The sequence below is a fragment of the Megalops cyprinoides genome, chromosome 9 (assembly GCF_013368585.1).
Source record: "Megalops cyprinoides isolate fMegCyp1 chromosome 9, fMegCyp1.pri, whole genome shotgun sequence".
In the NCBI taxonomy this organism is placed as follows: domain Eukaryota; kingdom Metazoa; phylum Chordata; class Actinopteri; order Elopiformes; family Megalopidae; genus Megalops; species Megalops cyprinoides.
This window is the reverse complement of record NC_050591.1, coordinates 6636115-6662331: the sequence shown is the minus strand read 5'-3', so window position 1 is coordinate 6662331 and position 26217 is coordinate 6636115. Positions and strand designations below refer to the sequence as shown.

The 26217-nt window shown below is 46.4% G+C and overlaps 1 protein-coding gene across 1 annotated transcript; it reads left to right on the top strand.

The window, feature by feature from the left end:
* The first annotated feature begins 9738 nt into the window (after nt 1–9738).
* Nucleotides 9739–25710, top strand: itpkcb (inositol-trisphosphate 3-kinase Cb). Its single transcript, XM_036536357.1, has 8 exons — nt 9739–9863; nt 13598–15076; nt 22451–22550; nt 23092–23305; nt 23677–23881; nt 24602–24703; nt 24863–24934; nt 25354–25710. Exons 2-8 carry the CDS (start codon nt 13856–13858, stop codon nt 25558–25560), a joined length of 2121 nt encoding a protein of 706 aa, XP_036392250.1. The 5' UTR covers nt 9739–9863; nt 13598–13855; the 3' UTR covers nt 25561–25710.
* The last annotated feature ends 507 nt before the right edge of the window (nt 25711–26217 follow it).

Sequence of the window (26217 nt, the reverse complement as noted above, 5' to 3'; positions counted from 1 at the left end):
CCATCGTTGCACCTCGCTCCTCCCTCAACGATGAGCTGAACTGCTACAGGCCAGACACCACTGAAATGGCAGTCATAATTAGAGGTTTGTGACCTGGTAAAGCAATCATCTAGCGAGGGGAGGAGTTGGCAGTTGATGAGTTACACAGTACTGCTGATAACGGTTCAGGTAAATCGCCATGCAAATTCCACTTGTCTCTATTCAGCTGTACACTGTAGGCCTGTGGCATTGCTCTGCTCACACAAAGACATGTCCCTGTTGAATGTCTGAATCTTTCACCCTGCTTAGGCTGGCCCCACACAAGAGTATAATTGGCCCGATTTTGGGTCCGATTCGCCCCTCCCAACGATCGGGGGGGGGGGCATTCCCGAGTCGGGGCTGGTCAGAACCGATTGTCTGCCCAAATGATTCTGTAGTGTGAGGGGTTTGCAGACATAATGTTAGTGTTACCGACTTGATCAGAGTCTTCTCAATTTCGAATCATAAATATCAAACATGTTGGATACTGTATTTACGACTTGAAATCCTGTAGTTTGAAACGCCCAGCGACGGAATCTTGAGCATAAAACCCGCAATAGCTAATGACAGCGAGCTGACCGAGAAGAGTCACCAACCCAGCAATTGACAGTTAACTTTCGTACAAGCCCAGAACACAATAATATTAATCAGGAACGGCATCTCCAGGGCAGTGGAAGGTCAGAGAATGTATAAAAATGACTACATTTCTAATGATCACAGGTTTCACTCTCCCCTCCACCTGTGTACAAATAACAAACAGCTTGTAGCAGTAGCTTGCACTAGCCCCATTTGAGACTAACAATAAAACTTTACTTCCAACTCAACTCCAGCTCACGCTGCAAAATGTACAGCCGTGCTGATTCCGTCTTCTCAGCCATGACTTCATCAACAGTTTTTTTCTCCTATTTTTTTCGGTGCAAAACACAGCACACACAAGTGCAACAAACTGAAGACGACGGTCTGCCCCCATGTTGGTTTTGCTCTGAAGTCACATTTGATCACGAGTTTCTGTGAGATGCCAAGTCCCTGGAATCGCCACTCTTAAATCGTTTAGTGTGTGGTCCTGCGTCTTGACTGAATCATCTGGTGTGTGCGTTCTTGCGATTAAAATATTAAAAATCAGTCAAATATGTCGTTATGTCTGTGGTCTCCCATGTTTTTAAAATCGGTTAAGATTTTAAAATCCTCTAGTGTGTACCAGGCCTTACTTGCAGTGCCAAGTCCACCAACCTACAGCATCACATCTCCTGCATTGGCATAGAAAGACATTTTTTGCCAAAAACTTCATTTGAAACTCATGAAGTCGTACATGTCACAATGCATTTAGTCAATTTGCAGATGCTCCCATACAGAGCAGATTTCAAAGCAAAGGTACAAAACTGCATTTAATATGGCTGTGAAGGAGAAGCCCTCACCTGTGTCAAATGGACCAACTGCTTTATATAGTTTATATAGCTTTATATAAAGGATTTTAAATCTGTGATCGTTAAATGCATCCATTAATAACATTTGTATGTGTAATCTTTGCCATTAACCATCTTATAAAATAAGAGATCTATATTCCATCCATTACATTTCAAAACAGGGTCATTCTGTTTGCTATTATCTGTATAATTGTGTGTGTGTAGCAACTGGCTAATGAGCTTGTAGCAAAGGGCAAGAGCAGTCACCCCCCCCTGGCCTCAAACCTGGGTCTACAGGGTACCAAACATGCAACTTTGACCGTGACGCCAAAGAGCCAGGCTTATTGGTATGGTAGTCAGAGTGCATACTCACCCGTAGTGACGGCACTCTGTCACACTGCCCTCCCCTTCGGGAAGCGTGCCCATGCGTTTCATGCACCATGGCGTCCCTCACGCATTCCCCTGCCGTACTTCTCCCATCCCAGGGTGCCCCACTCACCAGTGCTTCACCCATCTCTGGGGTCCCTCACACCGGGTTCAACCTAACCTGGGGGTCCCTCATATGGCTTACACACTGGGCACACCTCCGATGTCCTTGCAAGGTCAATGGCTCTTTGGCGTCGCAGTCAAAGTCACATGATTGGTACCCCGTAGACCCGGGTTTGAGGCCAGGTGGGGTGACTGCTCTCACCCTTTGCCACAGAGCCTCACCTGTCTAATCAACCAGCATCCTAAATACAGGTGTGTGGTTGAAGAACAGGAGTCATCTTCCCCCAGCTGCCCCCCCCCCCCAGAGCTGGTGAGTTGTGGTTACTTGGTGGTTGTGTTTTATTTTTAAAATTACTGTGATGAGCAACAGAACATGCAGAAAATTACAGACTACCTTTAAGCAAGTGCAACTGATGTTGCTTTGTATATGTGTTGTGTATATATATATCCTGCCTACTTGACTTTCTTCTTCCCGTCACTTTAGGTGTTTTGTACCCGCTGTCTTCTCCTCCTCTCTTTGTAGGCCTGTTACCTGTTACTCAGTGACATCCAGTACCTCCTGGAGCTCCTCTGCCCCTCTCTTACTCTTACTGTGAGGACTTGCCAAGGTGTACTCCCCTGCTGGAATCCTCCTGCAAGCAGGTCTTCACCCCAGGCTTTACCTGAAGGGCCCTCTGATTGACCTTGGTGACCATTAACCAGGCCTGGCACTATGGGGGTGCATAGAGGTGCACTGCACCCCCAGACAGACCTCAGTGCACCCCCAGTTGTCTCCTTATATTGCAATGTCTACATAGTATTTATGACTTTTTGTGCACCCACGTGGATTGCAATTGCACCCCTATATTTTCTCCTGGCACTGAGCCTGCCCTTAACCCCATTCAACTTGGGTGAACTGGCCAGGGCCTGCTCATCCTGCTCCAGGAGGTCCATTTCAGGGGTGCATCCCAACCCCCTGTCCAACCGCCTCTTCTGCAACACTCAAAGGTTTAATAATTGCAGCTAAACTGTCAGACGTCTTTAAGCTCTCACTAACAACATCACCTTGTCCAACAGACATGATTGCTGCACCCCTGCAGACTCCCTGATTTTAACGGAAGACGCCCTAACGGAATACGCCCTAATTACTAACGCCACGGTGGCAAGTTGTGGGAGGAGACCCTTAAACGGTGGAAAAGTTGGAACTCTGGTCTATATGTCTAGGAACTGTGTCACTCAACTAGCCAAGGAACAATATGGTAGCCATAGGCTATGACATAGGCTATTTAATCTCTTCCGACTGGTGAAGTTAAATAAAAGACTGCCAGTCTGAAAATTCCCATCCACATACTGTTTTTTAGGTTCTGGAAAAGCCTGTTCTTTGCAATTTTATTTGAGGACTAAGATGCTAAAGGAAAAACAAAATGAAAAAGTGCAAAATGTGCACAGTATAGGAACAAACGCTGTCTTTAGACAGCTAAAGCTGCTGTTGCAGGATTATCTTGTTTTCAGAATGAGTCATTTTATCTGTAATTGATTGCTTCAGAAATTAGGAGAGAACGTTCGAAAGAGATTAAAAAGGTCAGAGCGTGCTTACAAGACTGAAAATGCAGCGTGCTGAAACGATACATTTTCCCCTTACGTCTTTAAATATTTGCAATGCGAAATGTTGAAGTAGCTACATGCAGCTTTCACCCAGCAAGATGATCGGCTGTAGAGCGCAAGGATTGACTGACACTTGCTTTAAGGGTTAAAACACGGAACACGCATACAACTGTTTACTCAGGAGAGGCACGCGGAGCGCGCTACACACTGCCCTGGGCGGAAAGAGTGAGTTTCCTGTTGTTTAAATGTCTCTTCATCATATTACTGTTATATAACATCATTGGATCTCTCATGCGGTAGGAAGACAGAGAGAGCTGGAGGGAGGAAAAAGGTAAGAGAATGACATTTTACATCTAGAGCTGCTTTTTGCTGGGACATTGTAGCGAGTATCTGTACGTGCGCTATCCTGGACTAAGATACACCCCTGCGGTTCGCTCTGCCTCGAACACCCCTACAAAGTAAGCATTGCAGGTTGTGCGGTCATGATGATGTAGCGAAAATCTCGAAGATCATCGGCATTATTAATCATTTCTCATGCCCGATAAATATCAGAAACTGCCACACATGCTCTGTCATGGGGCTGTCATTGAAAAAATGGGAAGTAACTTCTTAGTCTACCAGTATTCAGTTTGATTCAGCTTGATGATTACAGCTCGGCTGCTTTACCAATGTATAATATTATAAGTACACCGGCATTATGTGGTTGACGAACGTTGAATACGGTGTGCTATTTCGTCGATGTCGGTTCCGTACTTTTTTGGTGCATTGGTTTAGTAATTGAAACTTTAACCATACAGAAAACTGAAAACGCTCTTTTACAGTTGTGTGTAGTTGTGCCAGACATAGTTGCTATAAATCAACAGATAAGCTTTTTTTTCTAACATTGTTCAATGTGAATGGTAGCATAATCATATTTTGGAAAATTACTTTTTCATTCTCTTGCTCTGCGATCACGGCGAGACGCAGTCGCTTTTGACGCGGTGTGCGCTGACTAGCTATATGCGTAAAACGGAGGAGGCAAACTTAATTTTTCACCACATGTCATTAATGTCAACATGAAGTGCGTGTTGACTTGACATGGTCGGTTGAAGAAACCATGGTGCTAGCTGTGGAAACTAATTTGCGTAAGGAAACACATGGTCATGTTGTTGTTAAGTATCCAGAGGGCTCAGTCACACTTACCATTGAAACGCTTCTGTTGGCGGCGCAGAGGGCGTGTGCATAGACCAGCCCGTTTTTTCCAACAATGAAGACAAATACGTCCACACAATATGTTTGTCAAACAGAACTTATTTTATTTTTCCTTTTTCTAAACGATCTGTTAAATTTAAGATTATTACGTCATTCGGAGGATTACAATTTTTAGATTCAGAGGTTTCAAAATGACCTTTTATGTACACAATGAACATGCCGTAGTGCATTTCCTTTAAGTTAAGGGTTGTTCTGGTTAACAGTGATTAACTGCTTCCTTGCAGACTTCATCAGAAAACTCCAGTGTCTCCTCTCCCATCCAATTGCGCCCAGCTGTTATTCTGGCAGACACGATAAAGCGTTTAAATGCATGGATGGCTAATGGTGGCCTGCCTTGCTTTGTGCATTTACAACCTGAACACATGGCCATTTTTTCCTGAGTGTAGGAGTTTGGTATGTAATGTCCATGAGGTAGTACTGGGTTTGAGTATGCCCTTGGATTATATCAATAGAGCTATCATGGTGCCTGATCGGGGTGAATCTAATCTGTGTAATGTACACCACAGACTCTGTGCCTAACTGTAAAGCACAACTGCCATTTGCTGTAAAGTTAGCCCTCGGCTGTTCAGAAAGTGAATAGCTTCATATCACAGTTGTTTTTGTTAATGTGAACTCTGAGGTTAATAACACAGTTAGCTGGAAAGTATTTCCCAATGTTTATTATAAGGGACTCTGTCTATTTTGACTCACTGAATAGAAACCCAGAATGGTGACTTCTGTCAATGTCATTAAAGTCAGTTTTTCTGGTTAACTTAAACTGTCCATGCTCTCTGAGCTGGTGCAGCTAACACAGAGATTAGATTATCTGACACAAATGAGAGCCTGCAGACAGTAGGGCTTTCTGTGGCCAGGGCTGAATCGGTCTGAGGTAGAAATGTATAATATCATTGGTATGGTTGAAGTTCCAAATGAAGATTCAGGAAGAGAATTTTTAGACAGTCCCCATGCAATCAACGAACCCTCATCCTCAAGTATCAGAAACCTCTCACCACTTACTTCTTGTGTCAGCTGTTGGCATCCCTCCTCCACCCCATCTCCGCCATTTCTGTTCCCATGTATGATGTTCAAAGGGGGAGGTCAACAACATCAGCCCACAGCCAGGTTCGACCCTGTCCTCAGACTCCAACACAAAGATCTGTCCTTCCATACCCTCATCATCAGCAGTGCCCTTTTTTGTATTAAAATTCAGACCTCCTGAATTATTATTGGTAGTAATATAGTAATTAGGCCTAGTGAAGTGTATATTTAGGTGGCTGTCTCCCATTGTAAAATGGCTCAGTTTTGCTCAGTTCAAACCGATGATACTTTGATGTGGTTATTGAGCCAGGGGGACAGGCCTTTCATGTGTGACTGGTTGGTTAGTGTGGTGCGAGCAGCTTTGCAATGACTGCAGATGATCTAAACACTCGAGTATGGTCGTGTCATTCCCTCACCGTCATTGTGGAAGCAAGAAGTAACCCTGTGCTGAGAGTTCAGTGACTGTTGATTGATTCAAGCCAGCTGGAAGTCATACACAACGTGTTCCACGCCCTGGGTGTTGCAACACCATGGAAGCTCTGCAGGACCTGGAGAGGAGTTCTTACTATCCATGGATGTTATTGTGCTTATAATATGGTTTTATTTCTATTATTGAAGATAATGTATTTGATTTATACAATTTAGAACTTCCTATAAACTCAAAGTGCTGTATCTTGAAGGGGTTGGTTAATCTCAAGCAATGTATAGCACAGACCCGGGTGATACAGGGCCACCAGTTTGGGCCCAGAATGCCCTTCAGGCATCAGCTGAGTTGGAGTGGGAGGAATTAGTATCGTCTGTGTTCCTGTTTGTGAGCGTGCGCACGGATGGACCTCCTGGTGCCCCCTGCGGCCTGTAAACGCACAGCGAGACGCCGCACTCATGGGGTACGGGACACGTTGACGCACCCCTGTGGGAAATGTGCATGTGGAGTGTGGCAATTTGGCATGCCGTTGCCATCAGAGGCTTGACCCGCGAGTCATTGTGTTGCGTGTGCTGAGTTCAGCTCAGAATGAGCTGTTCTTTCCCAAGTTTCCGATATTCTCTCACTTCCTGTTTCTCAGTGCTTATTACAGCAATCCCCTCACCGGTTCTCTCTGGTGAAAAGATGTTACAAAGGGTCACGGATATGTGGCATCAACTTGCAGCCACTTTGGCAACATTCACTTACCTGGTAAAACCACATTACTATAAATATTGTGGGATCACTTTGTTACTCTGAATTGTCCATACACTGAGACCCAGTGTTCTCTTATTGTGGAAAAACATGTCAGGTAATGACCATATCATCAGCTAAAGAATCTAAAGAATTTTCTTCATCTTGTGTTTATTTCTGTTATTCGGTCATCAAATATAGCAATACAAAAACAGTTACACAGGATAGATGTGCACTGGTTAACAAAATGCACATATAACACCATCAGTCAGAGGATAGACATGGTGGATGCAAGATGGATGGGGAGGAGAGGGCTGGAGCTTGGATGGATATGAAAGCTAGGCGAGCATGTAGGATAAACAGTTAATCACAGCTGTGTTGTAATCGTGACGGAGGCGATTACTCATTGTCAGGGTGAATATGCCTGGTGATTCACATGCTATCTTAAGTGTGCTTGCACACTGAGAAAGGAATTCAGGCCCATTAGTAAAAAAGCGCAGAAAATAAGCTTTTAAGAAAGGTGTTTTAATGAGCATCGCCATTGTTTTATCGCGGTGGATTTTCTGCCTATCCCGATGTGCTGCCGTCACAGCGGATTAGGGTTAAGGGCCTGCACTGTAGCGCACGCCCATGAATGTAGCCACCCCCTGTTTCTGCCCCAAACAAGCATCCTCCCACCTCCCGGTGCTTTCTCTCCACTGCCAGCGGGGCGAATGGAATAGAGCGGAGGAGGAGGGGAGGGGGCGGGAGGGGGAGGGGGAATTGGGCAAACGCGGCACAGGCTCCATCTCTGCACCGCTGCTGCTGCGCCTGTTTTCTGCGGGCTCCGTGCCACAATTGTGGCGAGAGCAGGGCCGCGCCTGCAGCGGGTGACAAAGCGTGTGGCTTGCTCTTTCTGTTGTGGCGGGCGCCTGTCAGTCATACAGTTTGCAGAAGTGCACCGGGGTGGATTTATTTCTTTTAGTTTTGTGCATGAGGGTTTTCTGTGCACGATGACAAATTGGAATATATTTCTCAATTCATAAGGTAAATTTGCTTGTAGACTTGGTACTACCAAGCTGTAACATAATGTATTTTGACCGCTCTGACACAAGAGGGCAGTAAAAATCTGGACAACCCAGAGCCAGTGATTGCTCAACTTCAGCGATTTTAATAGGCACCATGTCAGCTTGTGAGAGGGTAGAATGTGCTACATAATTAAATGAAAATAGATGTTCCCTTTCCAAATAAAATTCACATACTGGGTAGCTTTTAAAAGTAATGTCCTAGAAACATGTTAAATTCATCATTCCTGCTGATATGACTTGACTAAAGTTACATCCTTCACCACATTCAAAAATTATGTCATGTTTTTTGATGTGTATATTTTGTGCAGGCATTGGAAATTTGACTTGCAATTACATTTATATGGCTGGTGGGCGATATAAGTCAATCAACGACAGCCAGAGTCAAAACATATTTTATAATTTTATGAGCAGTCTAACTACTTGATTGTTTTGAAGTAACATTTGATTTTTGGTTAATGTTATTTTTTTGTGAAGATAGCACATTTTCTACCTTGTAAAACACATATCTAAAGTAATGTATGCTACTTTATTTTGTCATACAGCTGAGGTTAACTGCAATTGCACATTGGGAAAAACAAGATCCAGTAACATCAAGGGAAAAAAATGAGACTTGGCTTAGCAAGGTAGCTAGCTTGTGTTTCATCCAAAGCTGTCAGGGACTCCCCACCAAATGTACAATTTTCCCTGGGTTTGAAAAACGAAACAGAAGGTTGACAGTCTGTGATCATTTTCATGCCACCCCCACTTACACCACGCAACTTTCTCTTTGTTACAAGATTAGGTTAGGGTGGTAAATTTTCCAGAAAATTTACTGCCTGAGAATTTTTAGAAACTTTCCATTTACTCTAAAAATTGACTATTTAAACACAATTTCTAGAACAGCTTAGTAGATTTTGATGAGCCTAGCCAGGGTCATGTTGTTGTATCTGACAGGGCACTTCTCAAAAGGCATTAGGAAATGAGAACATAAGGAGATTTATCTATTTATAATTCCTTTACCTATTTGTAATTTTTGAGTAGTGGAATAACTGATAGTGAACATATAACCATAGTGTCATGTGTTTAGTAACTATTTAAATTACAGCTTGTCTGCAGTTTAAGATGTTCTTTAATACTTTCAAGTACTTACTCAGCATTATTCAGATTTAGCTTCAAATGCTGCTCTCTGTAGTTTTTCAATGAAAGATGGTAGATTTATTTAGTGAATAACCAAGCTGTTATTTTTAAACCATATACCACCTTTTTCGCTAACAATTTAAAAACTCACAAGTATTAACAAACAACAAAGTGAGCGTAGGTGCTGCTAATGTATGATATGAATGCAGATAACGTTCTTTTTATGCTCAGAACATTCAGCTGTTTTGCACAAACCAGAAAAACCATGGCAACAATGAATTATTAAACGATTTTGTTTTGAGTACATTAAAGCTACATGTATAAACAAACAATCTCACGATAAAAAAATAATGGTATCTAATGCAGGAACCTCCTACCAAATCACTTGTCCTGATAGCATGGATAAATGCAGCCATTGCTGATTTAAAGCAACAGATTGAAACTGAAAGCAACAAGTGAAAATCAAATGGAAAACAGCACAAATATGTGTCATCTAAATGTATGTAAACCAGTTAATCCCACCCTTAAAGGACTTTAACTGAACATTTTCCAAATTACCCACCATTATAAATTCCCCAGAAAGATTCCCAAATTGTCTCAAATTTTAACCTCTCATAAAACTGTGTAGCAAGCACAGGTTGTTTGGCTCAATTTTTTCATTTTCATCTCTTGACAGATTCTACTACACTACAACAAGGCCTGACAAGGTTCCCAAACCAACACTTGTATGCTGGTGTAGAGACAATTGTGCTAGGCAGATAAGTGAGTATTTAAAGTAATTCAAGTGTTCAAGGGTTCTCACATTTTCAGAATTCTGTTTTGTTTTTACCACAATTTGCATGGCCATAATTTAATTTCACAGTTCAGATATTTTCCAGTCCTCATGCAGTATTTTTAGAGAAGGACAAAAACAGACCATTGAAGCCAATCTTGTCATTTTGGCATTGTTTTTTTGTTGTTAGCTTGTGACACGGATGTGAAGCCTCACTTTGTAGAATCTTCTCGGCTCTCCTTCATCCCACAACATGAAGAGAGGATGATATCCGCTTCCTGTTCAAACTGCTGTCAAGCTTTCTGAATCGCTCAGCTTGTCTTCGCTTGCTCTGAAAAGACATCCGGCTCTCATGATGATTTGCGTATTTTCATTGCTTTGGGTCAGAAAGACCTTCTTTCATGTACGAGTGAGCTCCATCGAGTTTAATGCCCCCAGACACACTAAACACAAACTCTTTAAGGGTAAATTCAGAGAAAGTCGAAAACATGTTGTTCCTCGCCTTTACAACATTACACCCATATTGAAAAGGTGTGTTTGTTTAGTATTGTCCTCACGAATTCCCCTTTTGTAATCCTTTTTGGAATGGTCAGTTTTGCTACAAAAAGGTTCCCTCTCCACTGCACCACTCTCTATCCTCACACCGAAGTGAACCGAATGCAATCCTCCCATACACTCACACGTAGCTGACGGCTCTTTGTCACACTACAAGTCCTGTAGTGCACCACAGCAGAGCAAGTCCCGACTAGAGGATAGGTGACTCTCCACTGATGTCATCCGAGTGACTCACAGGCGCCCTGTGACCTGATTTAATGACTTTTGATTATGAATGAAGAATCTTGTGTTGATAAGGAAAGTCTGCAAGGAATGGCATATGATGTTTTTGGGCAGGAACTGAGCAATTGTGATGCTCTTTGTAGCCTACTTGAGCTCCTAATGTTGGGATTGGGTTTCTTACTTCAATGCCATGAAACACTGTTATTCTGGTCTAAAATTCTCTACTTGAGAACAATATGACTTTGCAGATGTGATGCTACTTAACGTTAAAGTTCAGGGTTAAACCAAATTTTTAAAGCATACATTACTATACAGTATGTACATTTTTTTCCGTTTTATCATGCTTTTTGTTACTTAATTGGGTATGAATAAATATGTAGAGCACTGTGCATTAATTTAAGCAATCAACAATCTGATGATGGCAACTGCACATCACATTAAACAATGCTGGCTTGAGATTCTAAGCTCTTTTGTAGTCTTCTTAAACAGGGCAGAGGTTGATGCTGTTCAGGAGCAAATCTCATCCTGTTGATCCACAGGGAGACTGCAGTTCCAGAGCTTTTTTAATTGGATTACTGGGCAATTTTACTCCTCTTGTGATAGGGCATCCAAGGCATTTTATTGGGTTGTGGTTGAGCACTTTCTTTAAGTTCTTTTCCAGTGACTTTTTCTGTAAGTCTATCTGGAAGATTATCATCACTTTTACACAATCCATTGAGATGAAAATGCGTTCATTTTTTTTGTACATGGATATGCATAACTAACGGATTCTGAAAAAATATGGAATGGAAACTGTAACTTGCCTTAAAGGTTTACAGTTGTCTGTTTCTTTAATCACTGCCCTTAATGCATGGTCAAAGACCATAAGCAACATCAGCTGTTTGCTCTTACCTTCACTGACAAACCAGTGCCCGTAAACTTGGACAGTTTCTCACTTCACATATAAGAATAGTCTGTTACTCTTAACAGTATGAGGAAAAATAATTTGCATTGAATGACGAAACAGGAATGAGAAATTGAATGAGAAAATTTGCATTAAACAGGGATTTTTTTCAATGTGTGTACAAATGCAGACAAAGAAAACAAAACAGATGACATCAAAATCCAGGGTTTCCACTCTGGCCATTCTCTAAGCACTGTAAAATACACAGCAAGTCAATGTCAATGATTTTCAGTACCTTCTGTCTATGAGAACTAATTTAATGGAAATGGCCATTCAAAAACTATAAAGTGTATCCCATTGCAGAGGTAAGGTGTGAATGGAAAACACAACAGGTTATGGAATAAAATTGATGCTATGTGTATGAATGATTTGGGATGAAGAAACTACAAATAGATCAGTATCCAGTGGCACTGTCTTCCTCTCGTGAGATCATGACATCAGCAGCGGCAATCACCAGGCTACTGAGGACATCTCAACTTCCTCTGTCACCTGACTTTTCAAACTCTTCTATGAAGATCATGTGATTGATAAGACTGTGAACCATCAAATGACACAGATAAACCCAGATGGAAAAGAATTCACGCCCACCCAGGGGTGTTTCTAGCTATTGAAAAGATCAGGGGCTAAGTCTAAGCCTGGGGCTTCTCTTTTTTTTTTGAAGGGAGATCGGCATCAGTAGGTTGGGGAGGTTATATCTACCTTTATAATAAATAAATATTATCACACCTTCGGACTCTGCAAGTCAGGTTCCTCTCTGTTACACAGTCTGTCTGTTGTTTTGCTATAAACATCCCCTTTTTCAGGGTGAAAATATTCAGGGCTAGGCTTAATGACCTAATGACGCCACTGGGCCCACCCAAACTGAGTCTTTTACAAAATCTTTGCTTTAACGATAAACACAATATCAAAAAATGACAGGACAAAATCCATACCTAACAGCCTTACAGAAAAAAACACTTGCAATCAGGACTATGTACCATGTGTCTGAACATTTGGAGAGACTGACTGACACCAGTTTTGTCTCTCCCATTACCAAATGCAATGGTTAATTAAAAATCCATTCAGTGTGCAACATTTGCAAATATACAGATTGAGCTTCATGCTAACAGCTAGGGTTTGTTTGTAACAAATGCCTGGTTGTTTTCATTTTACTAGTCTGAGGTATGTTTCAACCCTAAAGACTTTACTTCAGACTACCTGGTTCCCAGAACTGGACCTGTTTTATACCTAACCAAGATCCTTAAATGAATTTAGCTCTACAGTAATATAATTTTGTTATAAAGTGTTACCTTTTGTATAAGCATGTCTGCTTTTAAAGATACCATGAAAGTTCAAAGACTGATTTTTTTTTTTCTCTTGAACCTCCCACCTTTTCCTCCTAATGGTATCACGGGGAAATCGTGTGTTTTGCCACTTTTGTAATATTGTTGCGTCAGACACGTGCCATTTAATACACGATCATAACGTATATAATAATAATAATAATAATAATAATAATAATAATACGCGTATATAATATATAACTTATATAATAATAATAATAATAATAATAATAATAATAATAATGTTTAAATTGATAACTAACGTCGCCGTTACTAGCTACATGGTTTACGGTTGCCTCTGTCGTGATGTTTACGGAAGAAAAAAGGAGGTACACAAAAACAATGTATATTCGCTAGGGCACTGTGGACTTATTTACTTGGTTTACACCTGTCTCGATAGTTTGACGTGTACGAACGTTGCTCCCTCATGAATCAATCACTGTTATTTTAACTTTACGCTGCTGTTATACAACTCCACTTTAATTTCCACTATAAAGCAGTTCTGTCGTTTATCATTTTCTGAGCACCCGCTAATATGAATTTGAATCTTCTGTCACGGTTTGGATTTTAAGCTTTCTAGTAAAGAAAAAAGTAAAGCACTCTATATGAACTATTAAAATATGTGTCTTTTGGTCTCTTATGCCATGCACAGATTCATTTATGCTTTCTTTGTATCTTTTAGGGTGCCGGACTGCATGGACGAAAAGTCTTGAACAAGAATTTATGATGTTGCTGTCTAATATTAAAAAACCATACGTCTGCTGTGTTCACTCTTCTATGCCTCATATGGCCTAAGGCTCATTTTAGATATACTGGATTTTTGTAAAGGAGGCGTGAATCTTTCCGGACCGTGACCTGTTCTTTTTCACCTCACAGTAGGTGTGGATTAAACTCTATTCATCTCGGCCCCTCCTTGCGGGCGTAACGTACGGAGTGCAAAATGGGCCAATCCTCCTCCGTATCGTCGTGTTCCACCATCGTATCGGCTAAAGCGAAAGAGAAATCAGTGGAGACAGCAGCGAGGCGAATGAGAATCCGAAGAATAACAAGCGAAGAGCGAGGCGGTGACCGGTTTGACCGGAATCCAGCGAAAAATAAGGAGCTGCCGAAACTGGAGGAGAAGCTGCGGGGCGTTTCCACAGCTGATCTTACGGTAATCAGCAGCGGGGACTTGGAGAAACTCGGGCCAAAAAACTCGCTTAGCGGACGGACAGAGAGCAAACAAATCTCCGCTGCCACAAGCCCACCTGGTGACCATGAGACAGTCCGGGCAGCTGTGAGTGTCTCTGCGGACGGGAGTGCCGGGGACTCGTGGGTCGATGCTAAGTGGTGTGATCCGTGGGTTAGTGCACTCAACAGCACGGACCCCAAGCTCGACAGTGCCGTCACGGTGGGGGGAGATCATGACCATGTCCCGACCATGGAGAAGCAATCACTCAGAGATAATTGTACTAAGCAGAGGAGGGATGAATCGGAGGCCGAAGCACCCCGGGGGCTGGCGGTACCAGGAGATTCAGACCAATTGTACCCATCAGAAGAGATGATGAGACGATCTCTGACACTGAGCTTGCGTTTGAACGCCCCGGAAAGCATCGGGGCGTGCGGGACAAGTTCAGGAGACTTGGCTCCGAGTAACTCCGTGAATAACACTGTACACCACGGCAATACGCAAATTACTAAAACCGCTGTAACGACTGCCCCTTCTTCCACCAGACATCTTAGACAGGGTGAAAGGACCCAGAGTTGTCCCGTAGAATCGGGTGTGGGGTACGCCACATCCAGTTCTCCGAAACAGAGCGGGGAGCTCGAGTGCGGTATACCGGGCAGTCAGAGTTTCCCTGGCACTATTCCGCGTCTCATTGTAACCCGGGATCCAAGCCCCATCCGAACAGAGTCGCATCGGCAGGAGGGCACGGTGCCCGGCGGAATCTCCGTGGACGTACCCCTAGATGAGGAGTCACCATGCTCGGACAGCGGCTGCGGAGGGTCCCCGGTACCATCTCTCTTGCTGCGAAAGCTCTCCAGCTCGTCCTCCGCCGGGCTGTCCTCGGCCTCGTCGTTTGAAGAATCGGAGGATGATTTCACAGGCAGCGACATCGAGCACAACAGCAGTACGGCTGTGTTTAACAGCATGCTTGGCAGTCCGGAGGAAGTGTCTGGGGTGAGTTTGTGATTCTAGTATGTTGTGTTTGTCGGATCATCTGATCCCTCTGTGTATGTAATATTTTTACGATTTTTCCAGAGTCACTGAAGTCAAAATAGACATGCAAATTATGTGCGATAATAATGTGTGAACAGGGGTAAAACGTTTATTTAGGAACGTGGTTGTAATATATTCCAGTGTCGTGGAAATAATATATCAGAAGTCACTTTCGTGCGTGCGACATATGATGTGACATATGATGCACCCCAACCTGACGCATTACGCTCTCTCACGCGCCGCTCACTCGCGCTGTCCCTCAGGCAATTCCAGTAGGATGAGTGTGGGTCACTTGTCTCGCGTCACATGTGTGTGTGGCACATTCAGAACACTTGCTCCGAAACCAGAGGGTGGCATGACCGCACCATCTCTGTCGAGACCTCTGCTGTAAACTAGGCCATAGAGAGAAGGGCAGTGGTTGTCTTCTGCACCGGCCCTGGCTTGTCGTTTACCAAGCTCTCTGTTTCTGTCCGGCTCCGTCACATGCACAGACTACTGCTTTTACCGTTGTTGTTGTTGTTGTTGTTGTTGTAGTATGAACTACAGTTATTGTCATTATTCATCATAATATCATTATATGAAACATTATCATATGGTCGTCATGGATAACAGTTAGAAAGACATGTGCTCACACCGGTATGTCTTTGACTATGCAAATACTGTGTGTACACATTGAGCGAGGCTGGGTACTTCCATTTATAAAAGACGCATGCAGCCTGTGTGATTTGGTGTTTTACATATTCAGTGCTTTTTCCATAAGGTGTGGAGCAAAAGGGTATGTCTCTGTGTATCTGTATGCGGGTGAATTTGTATGTGTGTGCATCTTTGTGTAGGTAAATACGTGAGTAGCGGCGTGCATGCTAAGTGTGCAGCCCTGTTAGCTGTCACTCCGCCACAGTCTAGAATTAACAGGAACGTGGGCAAATGAGACTGACTGGCTGTTTGAATATTACCTCTCTAGGCCTGTAGGTGTGTGTGTGAGGATGTGTGTATGTGTTTTTCTTTTGGCTTTTTCCCCCTGAGGTGATGCTGGTGACCCAGTTTTCTGTGCGCTGGTCTCTTCCATTACGCCTTCTGGCTCTTTTTGGTCTCCTCTTCCTCCGTTCGTTCTCAAACCCTACACTTTCTCCCCTAGAGCCCTCTGTTGTGGGACACTGTAGAATGATTAGAGGTCTCATTGTGTAGGACAGAAATGAATCTGGAGAGTATGTGAATGAGGGTTGCAGGAGGGATGGAGACCTGCACGGCCTTTTCCAGAATTGGGTGTGCGTGTGTGTGCAGACATGTTTGTGTTGTTCCAAACAGTCCTCATCCTGCCTTTAACTGAGAAACACACACACACACGCGCACACACACACACACACACACACACACACACACACACACACACACACACGCCTTACTCATCTAAAGCAGAGCCGACTCAAACCCATGAACCCAAAAATTGTGCTGACTGAATGTATTGCAGAACTTCATTTAAAGTTTTTGCTGATAACATCGCTAGTGTCATAGATGCCGGAAAAAAAGAAGATGAAGGGTTAATGTAGGGCGACAGTTTGCCAAGAAATGCAAGGAATGACTAGGATTTAAAATGGTGTTCTGAGAAATAGGCCAATCAAAGCATGCAGTTCCTGAACAGGGTGTGAATATGAGGAAACCAAGCCATCGTGTTTGAAGCCATGTGCTACGAATCTCAGTGTTATCTCTCGCTCTCTCTCTCTGTCACACACATACACAGAGAGAGACCCCTCTAACACATTCTTCTCTCTTACGTTCCTCCAATGGGAAAATAAGTAGACAGACACACAATCATGCTTATGTAGGATTGGTGAAATGGATATATCTCTAGGCAAATGTCCAGTCATGCTTGCATACTCATACTAATGTTTTCTGCTCTCATGTCAATGTTGGAGTGGGATAGAGAGAAAGTGCAGATTTTTTACTTGTTTGGGTGTGAGCTGAGGCTGTGTTTAATTTTAGTTTTTGCAATGTAGTTAGCATGTTGTGCCATTGTCAGTGGAGAGTGAGTCAGTGCTTGGGAATAGTTCTATGGGGTGCTTTTAACTTCTTTTTCACAATCTGAATTTCAGTTAAGAAGACTTTACTGGCATGACGTGTATTTATTTTGCCAAAGCTTACACAATAACAAAGACATCAACAGTATGTATTTCTCTCAGTGCTTCTCTCTGTTTCTCATGCACCCATGTACTGAGATACACAGTAAATAGCCACTTAGTTCACCTCTAGCTCCTACCTCCATCATAAAGGCAACGATTTGACTGAATGCTGATGTTATTCATAAACATTTCTAGATGATATCTCTCATTCATCTTTCTGACTGTGTTCTTTGATTTTAACAGTCAAGCCGCCTGGTTTTATTCGCCTTCATGTTCATGTCTCCCATGGCATCGTTCCTGTGCGCGAGTGCGTTGGGGGGGGGGGCACCACTGTGTGCTGCCCCCTTCCTGGTGGTGCTGCAGTGCATGCTGGGAGAGGGTGGTTCTGTTGATGGGTTAAGCTGTGGCCGGGAAACAAGCAGAAGCTCGGAGACACACGCACATACATCCACCACTGATGCAAACACATTCATGGCTCAGACAGCGTAATGGAAAATTGGGCTGAAGGCGGTCCCGTTGCTAGGCGACGTGGTTGCCTTATATGGCAGTGTTTCTGTTTTCTCTTGTGCGCCGCTCTCCTCCTCTCGCTTGCTCTCTCCTGCGCCCCCACCCCGTATGCTCTCTAAAATTCCGTCCCAAACTGAACGAACGACATACTAAGAGTGCTTCCAGATCTTTCCAAGAAGACTCACACAGAAATGGAGCAAAGTGCAGCGGAGAGCACATAGCAGACTAGGACAGAGAAGCCGTGGACCTCTGCTCCCAATTGTCTCTCTCTCTCGCGCTTCATAGAGAGAGTCATATGGAGCCTGAAAACTGCGGTTGAGCCATTCTGCTGGGGGGGGGGGGGGGTGGTTTCAGTGTAAACAGTGAAAGAAAGAGAGAGCTCTCGCTCAAAAGTAACAGAGAGAGACAGGGGAGAAAGGAACAAGGAGCAATTAGCACCCGCAAAATAGTGGCAATACCTTTCTGTTCCTGTATAGGTGGGGTCTCTGTCTCCCACACCACACCCTCCCTCCCCCCCCCCCCCCTTTTTTTTTTTTTTTTTTTTGCTCTGGGGATGAATATGCTTGTCAAACTGGTTTGTGTCTCTGTGCTGGCTGGGCATGGCTGTAGGAATTCCAAAGAAGGACAGAGACGGAGGAGAGGGAGAGGAGGAGCAGGCAGGGGACAGCAGAGCCTTTGAAGTTTAGGGGACAGGCGATGATGTCATAATTAGCATGCGAGGGGTCCTGAAAGCCAAAGGGGAGAAACCCCCTCTAAGTTGTGTGACCACTGAGCACATGGTGTGACCATTTCAGCAGGGTATGGCTGTCCCAGTCATTCCCTTGACTTATAAGAGAGAGGGAGGGTGTGTGTGTTGGTTGATTGGCTAAGACAATGTGGACAGATTGAGATCAGGTGACTTCACAGAGAGAAAGAAAGAGTGATAGGGATGGAGGCGTGTGGGCAGTGGGGAGCCAGGGCAACAGATGGAGGAAGGAAGAGCGTGATAGAGAAGGAGGGGGGGAGCGAGGGAGGCAGGGCAGGAGAGGAGAGTAGAAAGAGAGGGTGGGAGTTAGAGAGACAGGACTGGAGGGAGTGAGGGACGAGTGCGTTAGACAGAGGGAGGAGAGAATGAGAGAGAGAGAGAGAGATTAGCATGAGAGAGAGAGAGAGCTCAGCACGCAGTGCTCACTAAAGGACTCGGCACGCAGCAGAGTAAGATCTGGAGCAGAGAGGGCTCGTGCACGGGCACGGCTGACAGACAGAGGGGAGGTGACCGAGGAGCCTGACCTCAGCGGGGCGGGGCAGACGAGCGTTGGGCGAGTCGACCCGGCGGATGTTGGCGAGGGTCGCGGAGGGCCGGGCGGCGGGCGGCTCCGGGGCCCCGCCGCGCTGCTCCTGGGCCTGGCTGCGGTCGCGCTGTGTGTGCGTGTCGGCGTGCGCGTGTGTCAGCGCCTGCCTGCTCCTGCACTACTGTGCCGTCTCCCAGGTAAGGTGCAGCCCTTCCTGTCCTGGGGGGTGTGACCGGGGGATGCAGGGTACATGTGGCGACTGTCCACCATCTCCTGCCCCTGTGGGCCATGCACCATGCTGCCTGTCTTTCCAGCTGTGTTCGGTATGGACTCCTGTATTTGCAGGGACAGTAGTATTGCCCACTGCATGCCTGTATGGCCATGCTCTGAATAAGTACTTGCTCTCCCTTTCTCTCCCCATCTGTGATTGTGTGTGTGTATGTTTTGTATATGCAGGGAGGGGGGTCTTTGAGCGAGAGCTTGAGCTCGCATGTGTGTGACTGTGTGCGCGTGACCTATCTATGGCCGTATGTGGAGTGATCAGATTAGCAACTTCCTGTTTGTTAGTGGGTCACTGTGGGTTCCTCGCCATGACCTGTAGGGTTGGTCCCTTTTCGTACCAGCTCCCATTGCAGCAGCGGGCGGTTGGTGTCCCACACCCTCCTGCAGTGGGGGGGCGGGGTGGGGTGGGGGGTTTGGGCTTGGGTAAAGGGTGAGGGGGCAGCCGTCGGAACTGGCGGAACAAAAGCGCGACTGTGAGGGAACAGACCGGCCCTGTCTGGCGGAGGGACCCCCATTTAGATCTGTGTGGGACGGGGTCGAGGTCGCAGTGGAACGTCAGAGTGGCGGGCATGTGGGGGAGGGCCCCATAAACATGACGGGATCCAGAGAAATTCCTCACATTCTTTACCTGGCAGCAGAGGGGCAGAGGGGAAGCGCTGTGTCGTCAGAGAAATCCGCCAAACCTGCGCAAACTCGAACACGCTGTTTCTGATGTCCCTTTTGTGGCCACAAACGCAGACTCTTGACTTGAGTAATGTGTCGATGGTGTCGTAGGCCTCGGGACTCAGGCAAGAGCTATGTGTGTCATGGAAAAGAGGAAGGGGAAGAGAAGTGATAGCGCTGATCTGAGTTCAGTGCGTGTCTCCCTCATCCATGTCCTCTTTCTCTCAGGTGTGAGGCGCAAGAGGAGAAGGAAGAGGGAGAAAAGAGCAGGGGACCCTTATACCGAGGCCGACCGGCTCGGGTGTCACCCCGAGGGAATAGCAAGGGAGAGACAAAAGGCTTATAGCAGAGAGAAATAGAGCTTCTAATGTTTTTTGTGTGTGTGTGTGTGTGTGTGTGTCTGTCGGGGGGGTGTGGTGGTCAAAAAGCACAGAGGAAAGGAAGGAAGGATGAAAGAATGGAATGATTAGCCCAGGGTGACACAGGGGAGGAAAAGAGCATTAGGTGTCTGAGTCCCCCTGGCTCAAGTTTCTTGCGACACTGACCTGTCAGGTCCTACCTGACCTCTCAGGGCACGTTCATTGCCCCTGACCAAACAACCCAAAAAAGAGCTGTGTGTCACATCGACCTCTACCACGTTTTGCCGAGAACTACAGGTGTGCAGTTTAGTTGTATTCACCCTCTGCCGGCAAACTCTGCGCGCGTGTGTGTGAATGTGTGTGTGTCACATGTGAGGCCACTGGCAGGGCACGGTGGGCCCAGCTTGTCCTGTCCCAGCCCTGAACCGCGCCTCTGACACCCCCCAGCAGAAAGAGGTCAGCCACATAAGCGTGGCGCTAATGCTTCCCATCTTGTCAGAGGTAATCTGGTTAAGGGATTGAGCCGCCGCCAGCAAATGTCAGAGAAGCCCCAAAGCCCTGCAGCCATCCTCCGGCACTGTCCTCACTGTGTCTCTGGAGAGCTACGCAAATGTGTCTGTTTTCACCACACTGTCTGGCTCAGAAGACGTTGCGGATATTTAAACCTTTATATTCAAACCCCCCCCCACACACACACACACACACACTCTGTGGTGTTATTTCCTGTCCTCTGTTCGCCCCCCCCCGGGTTAGCTGACGCGTGCTGTCCTTGGTGGCGTTTGACCCAGCGATGTTTGACCCAGCCCGGGTCAGCGGTGCAGGTTTAATCTGGCATTATTGTGCCGTGTGTCAGACTCGCACTGATGCTACTGTAGATGCCTGCACCGATGACCTCTAACCTTTACTGGCCCTGTGTACGGGTGCCCACGTGCGCCCCTGCACGTGCACGCAGACGGCCCCAGGTGTACGCTCTGGTGTACACCCCCACTCGCACTACACGCTCCTACACGCTCACATGCACACTGCTGTAAATACACGTTCCACTCACGCACACATGCCTCCTACGTGAACACCCCAGCTCGTGCACGTGCTTAAACATGCATGGAAGCACACAGTATCTCATACACACAAATGCATACACACATACAACCACACACTCAGACATATACAGACACTGGCACACACACACGCACACACCTAAATTAGTCATGCCTGATTAGTCAGTGCCCTATGAAATTGCACCATAAGTAAGCAGCGCCTATCTCTGTGTGTCAGTCCAATTGAAAACAAAACAATCTGAACTTGTGGTGTTTCACAATGCCACAGATAAACCTTCCCTCTGTGTCGGGGTGTGTGCTTGTGTCTGTGTCTGGGTGTGTGTTTGTTTCTGTGTGTGTGCGTTTGTGTGTGTGTGTGTTGGCAGTGCAGTCTTTCCCCCACTGTACAACTAGTCCAAGGCTGACTTGCTGGTAAATGTTTCATGAAATTGTACCCTGTGCACCTTAACCGGGCCGTTGTGCAAGGGGCCGTACGGGAATCTCAGCTTCCCTGACTTCCCCCTGTGCAGTGATGTCACAAGGGAGTGTGGGTCACATTTACATCACATTTTGTTATTTACCCAACTCTCTCATCCGGTACGCACAAGAAGGCGAGGATCAGATCAGAGATGATACGAAATCGTAAGTGTCACAGTCCGATAGCAGATAGTCATTACATAAAACGCTACATTCTGTTACGTGCCATAGAAGGTCTAAAGAGGAAGTTTTAGGACATAGCTTGAATGTTTACACTTCAGTGGTGCAGACTGTACTGGAGGGTTGGCAGTCTGCGTCATAAGATGGTCCGTGATTGGGCAGCTCTGAGTGTTTTGGGGAGGTCATTCCAGCACCGTGAGAAGAGACGGGTCAGAGACACACTTCTTGCTCCTGATACTCAGCTGCGTCAGCAGCATCAGGGTGGGAGGGGCTACGGCGGCAGTGGGCGGGCTGTGCTGTAATATGTGTGAGCGGGGGAGTCGCTGGCAGTGGAAGTGTGAGCTGTGCTGCTCGGGCGGTTGAAGATTTGCTCACGAGCTGCTCACTTTGGATGGCGCAGATTCAAAAGGAAGGCTGCCTCTTTTTCTCCCTCTCTGTGCAGAACAAGTCGTGGAAGAAGCTGAAGACCATGGTGCACTGGTCCCCCTTCGTCGTGTCCTTCAAGAAACGCTACCCCTGGGTGCAGCTCGCCGGCCACGCAGGTGCGCGCTCCGTCCATCCGTCTGTACACACTGTGTTTGTCTGTCCATATTTCTGTGGTGGGCTCCATTTGCTGTCTCTCTGTCTATGAGCCTGGCTATCTGTGTATAGATGCTGCTTGTCTGTCTGTCTTTAATTTAGAGTTGAAAGCCAACACCCTCTTCTTTGTCTCTGATTTCATATCTCCACGCCTTTCTCTGTGAGCCAGAAAATATGTCCGGAGATCATCGCAGAGATTATCACAGAGCAAATTTGTTCGGCGATTATCTGTCTGCATGCGAGCAGGCCTTCCTTTCAATGAGGACGACGCCTTTCCTTGCAATTACTGCCCCCTTGGCAGTGCAGTGTGGGCGCTGATTACATCTCTTTCACTGTGTTCCTGTGTCGCTTTCTGCCTTTTCTGCAGGATGACTTGCCCCCTCTGTCTTCCTCTCCACCCGCCTGTCCCTTGCCAGACGGGTTATCAGCACGTTCAGCTGTTTGTCAGTCTTTTCGTCCAAATGTGCCTGCTCACCTGCGTGTGCCGCACGCTCTGGCCCGCAGGTAACTTCCAGGCCGGGGAGAACGGGAAGCTGCTGAAGAAGTACTGCGAGTGCGAGCATCAGTGCCTGCAGAAGCTGATGGGCGACTCGCTGCGGCCGTTCGTCCCCGGCTACTACGGCGTGGTGCAGCGCGACGAGCAGGACTACAACCTGATGGACGACCTGCTGGCCGACTTCGACTCGCCCTCCATCATGGACTGCAAGATGGGCAGCCGGTGAGCAAAGGAGATGGGACACTATCACAGACCAGCACCCCCTGCTGGTGAACGCAGTGCCTTAACAAGTCCCTGCTACCTCTTAAGCACATAGTGTTAAGTGCACTGCTACCTCTGAAGTGCAAAGGCAAGACACTTAAAGTGTTTTTGCTGTGCTGTCTCGTACTCATAGGGGTGTCATTTTTTTCCCATCATCAGACTAGCAGGGCTGGATGCCTGCATGAAACAGGCAGTTTCAGTTCTCCTATTTCCTGTTGTTTGTAATGCACTGCCGATCTGTCAGGACTGGTGATGTGTGTCTGTCAACACGTGCCTAAAACGTGCTTGTGTAGCGGCTTGATTTTGGTCGTTGGGCTCTCCCCCCACGGCAGGACGTACCTGGAGGAGGAGCTGGTGAAGGCGCGGGAGCGGCCGCGGCTCCGCAGGGACATGTACGAGAAGATGGTGGCGGTGGACCCCGGGGCGCCGACGCCCGAGGAGCACGCGCAGCAGGCCGTCCTCAAGCCCCGCTACATGCAGTGGAGGGAGACCCTGAGCTCCACGGCAACGCTGGGCTTCCGCATCGAGGGCATCAAGGTGGGCGGGAGGTGCCCGGCAGGTTCGCTGTGTGCACAGTACCGAGGGGATGTAGGGCTGTACTGCACAACACAGAGGGCTATAGACTGCAACATCTGGGCTGGATATATACATGTAGGTCTGTACTGCAAAATAATATAAGGGAATGTAATGTTCAATCCAGAATGGAGATGTAGGTCTGTGTTGCAAAACCTGGAACAGGTAGACAGGTCTATACAGTATAGTTTTGACCAGGTATTTAGTCTTGTACCACTGGACGACAGCAGCTGTACTGTGGTTAAGGCCTCAACCAAGCAGCCACACAAGAGCAATCATAATGTTTCTTAACGATGTAGAGAGGAGTAAATAGTATTGGGAAGGGCTACAGCAGGGCTACGTAGACTGACGTCTGGTGTATACCAAACTGTAGTAACTGCTCAGGGTGCACAAGATGGCATATTTGTACTTTTCTGTACAATCTTGTCAGTGTCTAAATGTGGAAAAAATTAGAGGAGTTAAAAAAACGGACACTGGAAAATAGGCAATGGAGTAGGAAACAGGAAGAGGAACTTTATTTTGCCTCCGTCTACATTTCTAGGAAATGAAAACAATGCAGCTCCTCTCCAAGCTTATTCTCAATGTATGCTTGTTAAAGGAAGGCTGAGTCTGATTGGCTTCTCTTCTCCGTGAAAACCATGAACAGAGTTTGTGACCTTTGTGGGGGTGTTTTTTTTTGTGCAGAAAGCTGACGGCACGTGCAACACAAACTTCAAGAAGACCAAGCACAGGGAACAGGTGATGCAGGCTCTCCAGGACTTCGTGGACGGAAACACCAAAATCCTGGTATGTTCCTGCCAGTCCTCTGAACAGAGTGGGACCCCCTTGGAGGGGATTTTGGTGTGCCATGGGCGATGTTAAGATCTGGCCTTTGAGAAGTGGATTGTCGGTGTTTTGTGTGTACTTTCCCATCACTGACAGAGTCTCTCTTTCTCTCACTTACAGAGGAGTTACCTGCAGAGACTAGAGGAGCTCCGGTCAGAGCTGGAGAAGTCAGACTTCTTCAGGACACACGAGGTGAGGCTTGGACTTCTCAGGCGCCTTGGGAGAGGTGTTTTGGGTGTGCATACCCATGGTGCCTTGCTGCTTTGTGAAGGTAGCACAAAGATAGATGAACATGACATTGCAGAGGATTTGACCTATAGTTCAGGGCAGCCGGCAGTCTAGGTCAACCCAAAGTGTGCTTACTAGTTCCAGAATGAGAGGTGAACTCTGACCTGTCATTCTTTGGCTCCTCGTTGAGTCATTATGGTGACCGCAGAGCTGACAGGTGAATTCTGACCCCTTCCCCTTTTTAATTCAGTAGGTCATTATGGTGACTGCAGCACTGAAACCTGAACTCTGACACCCTTCCGCTTTTTGACTCTCTGAGTCACAATGCTGCCGGTGGGAGGTGAGCTCTGACCCCTGCTCCTGTGCTTGTGTGGTTGCTCCAGGTGGTGGGCAGCTCGCTGCTCTTCGTGCATGATGGGACGGAGCAGGCGCGGGTGTGGATGATCGACTTTGGGAAGACCGTACCCCTGCCGTCCCCCCTCACCCTCGACCACCGCACCCCCTGGGTGGAGGGCAACCGCGAGGACGGCTACCTGTGGGGGCTGGACAACCTCATCGGCATCTTCAGTGCCATGCTGCCTGCCGGCTGAGTGCGGGGGGGGGGCACGGGACTGGCCGGAGGAGGAGAGGGGGAGGAGGAGAGAGGAGGGGGATGCAGAGATCGTTCTCCCAAACCTGCACAGAGGAGAGCCTGGAGGATCGCAGAGATTGTACCGGCTGCTGGTTCCTGTCTCTGAGAGAAACAGGAAAGGGGACAGAGCGAGGAAAAAATAAGAGACAGAATAAAAGGAGAGGAAAAGGAGGAGGGTGGAGCATGAGAACTGTAATTGGACAGGAGTCAGTGCTGATTCTCCTACAGAGAAACTGCTGAAACGTTTCTTCAGAATCGCAGAGGCTTGCAAAATCGACGGTGGAGCATTTTGAAATGTTTCCTCTTGCACACATCCAACGGATGGCTCCCTTCCCCTTTTCCGGCTCTCTGTTGCCCCCTGCTGGTGAGAAAGGCTGAAACATTGCTGTGTACACTCTTTTTACAATGAAAAAATCTCTGGAAATGGCCTTAAAGAATGATGAAAAGAACTGTTTTGTGCCCATGTGGACCCTTTGAATTTTTTACTTTTTAAACAATTTTACAGATCTGATACAACACTAGAATCCTGGAAAACCTGTACAGTTTTTATTTTTCTGGTTCACACTTTATTTTAATGTAAATACCATTTTATTTAAGTATTGCAGGCACACATGCC

Bases quoted from the DNA above. Each gene is read 5' to 3' on its own strand.
- itpkcb (XM_036536357.1), top strand. From the start codon at position 13,856: ATGGGCCAATCCTCCTCCGTATCGTCGTGTTCCACCATCGTATCGGCT. The intron at 23,882-24,601 runs GTGGGCGGGAGG...TTTTTTGTGCAG, and splicing joins TCCGCATCGAGGGCATCAAG to AAAGCTGACGGCACGTGCAA. The intron at 24,704-24,862 runs GTATGTTCCTGC...TCTCACTTACAG, and splicing joins ACGGAAACACCAAAATCCTG to AGGAGTTACCTGCAGAGACT.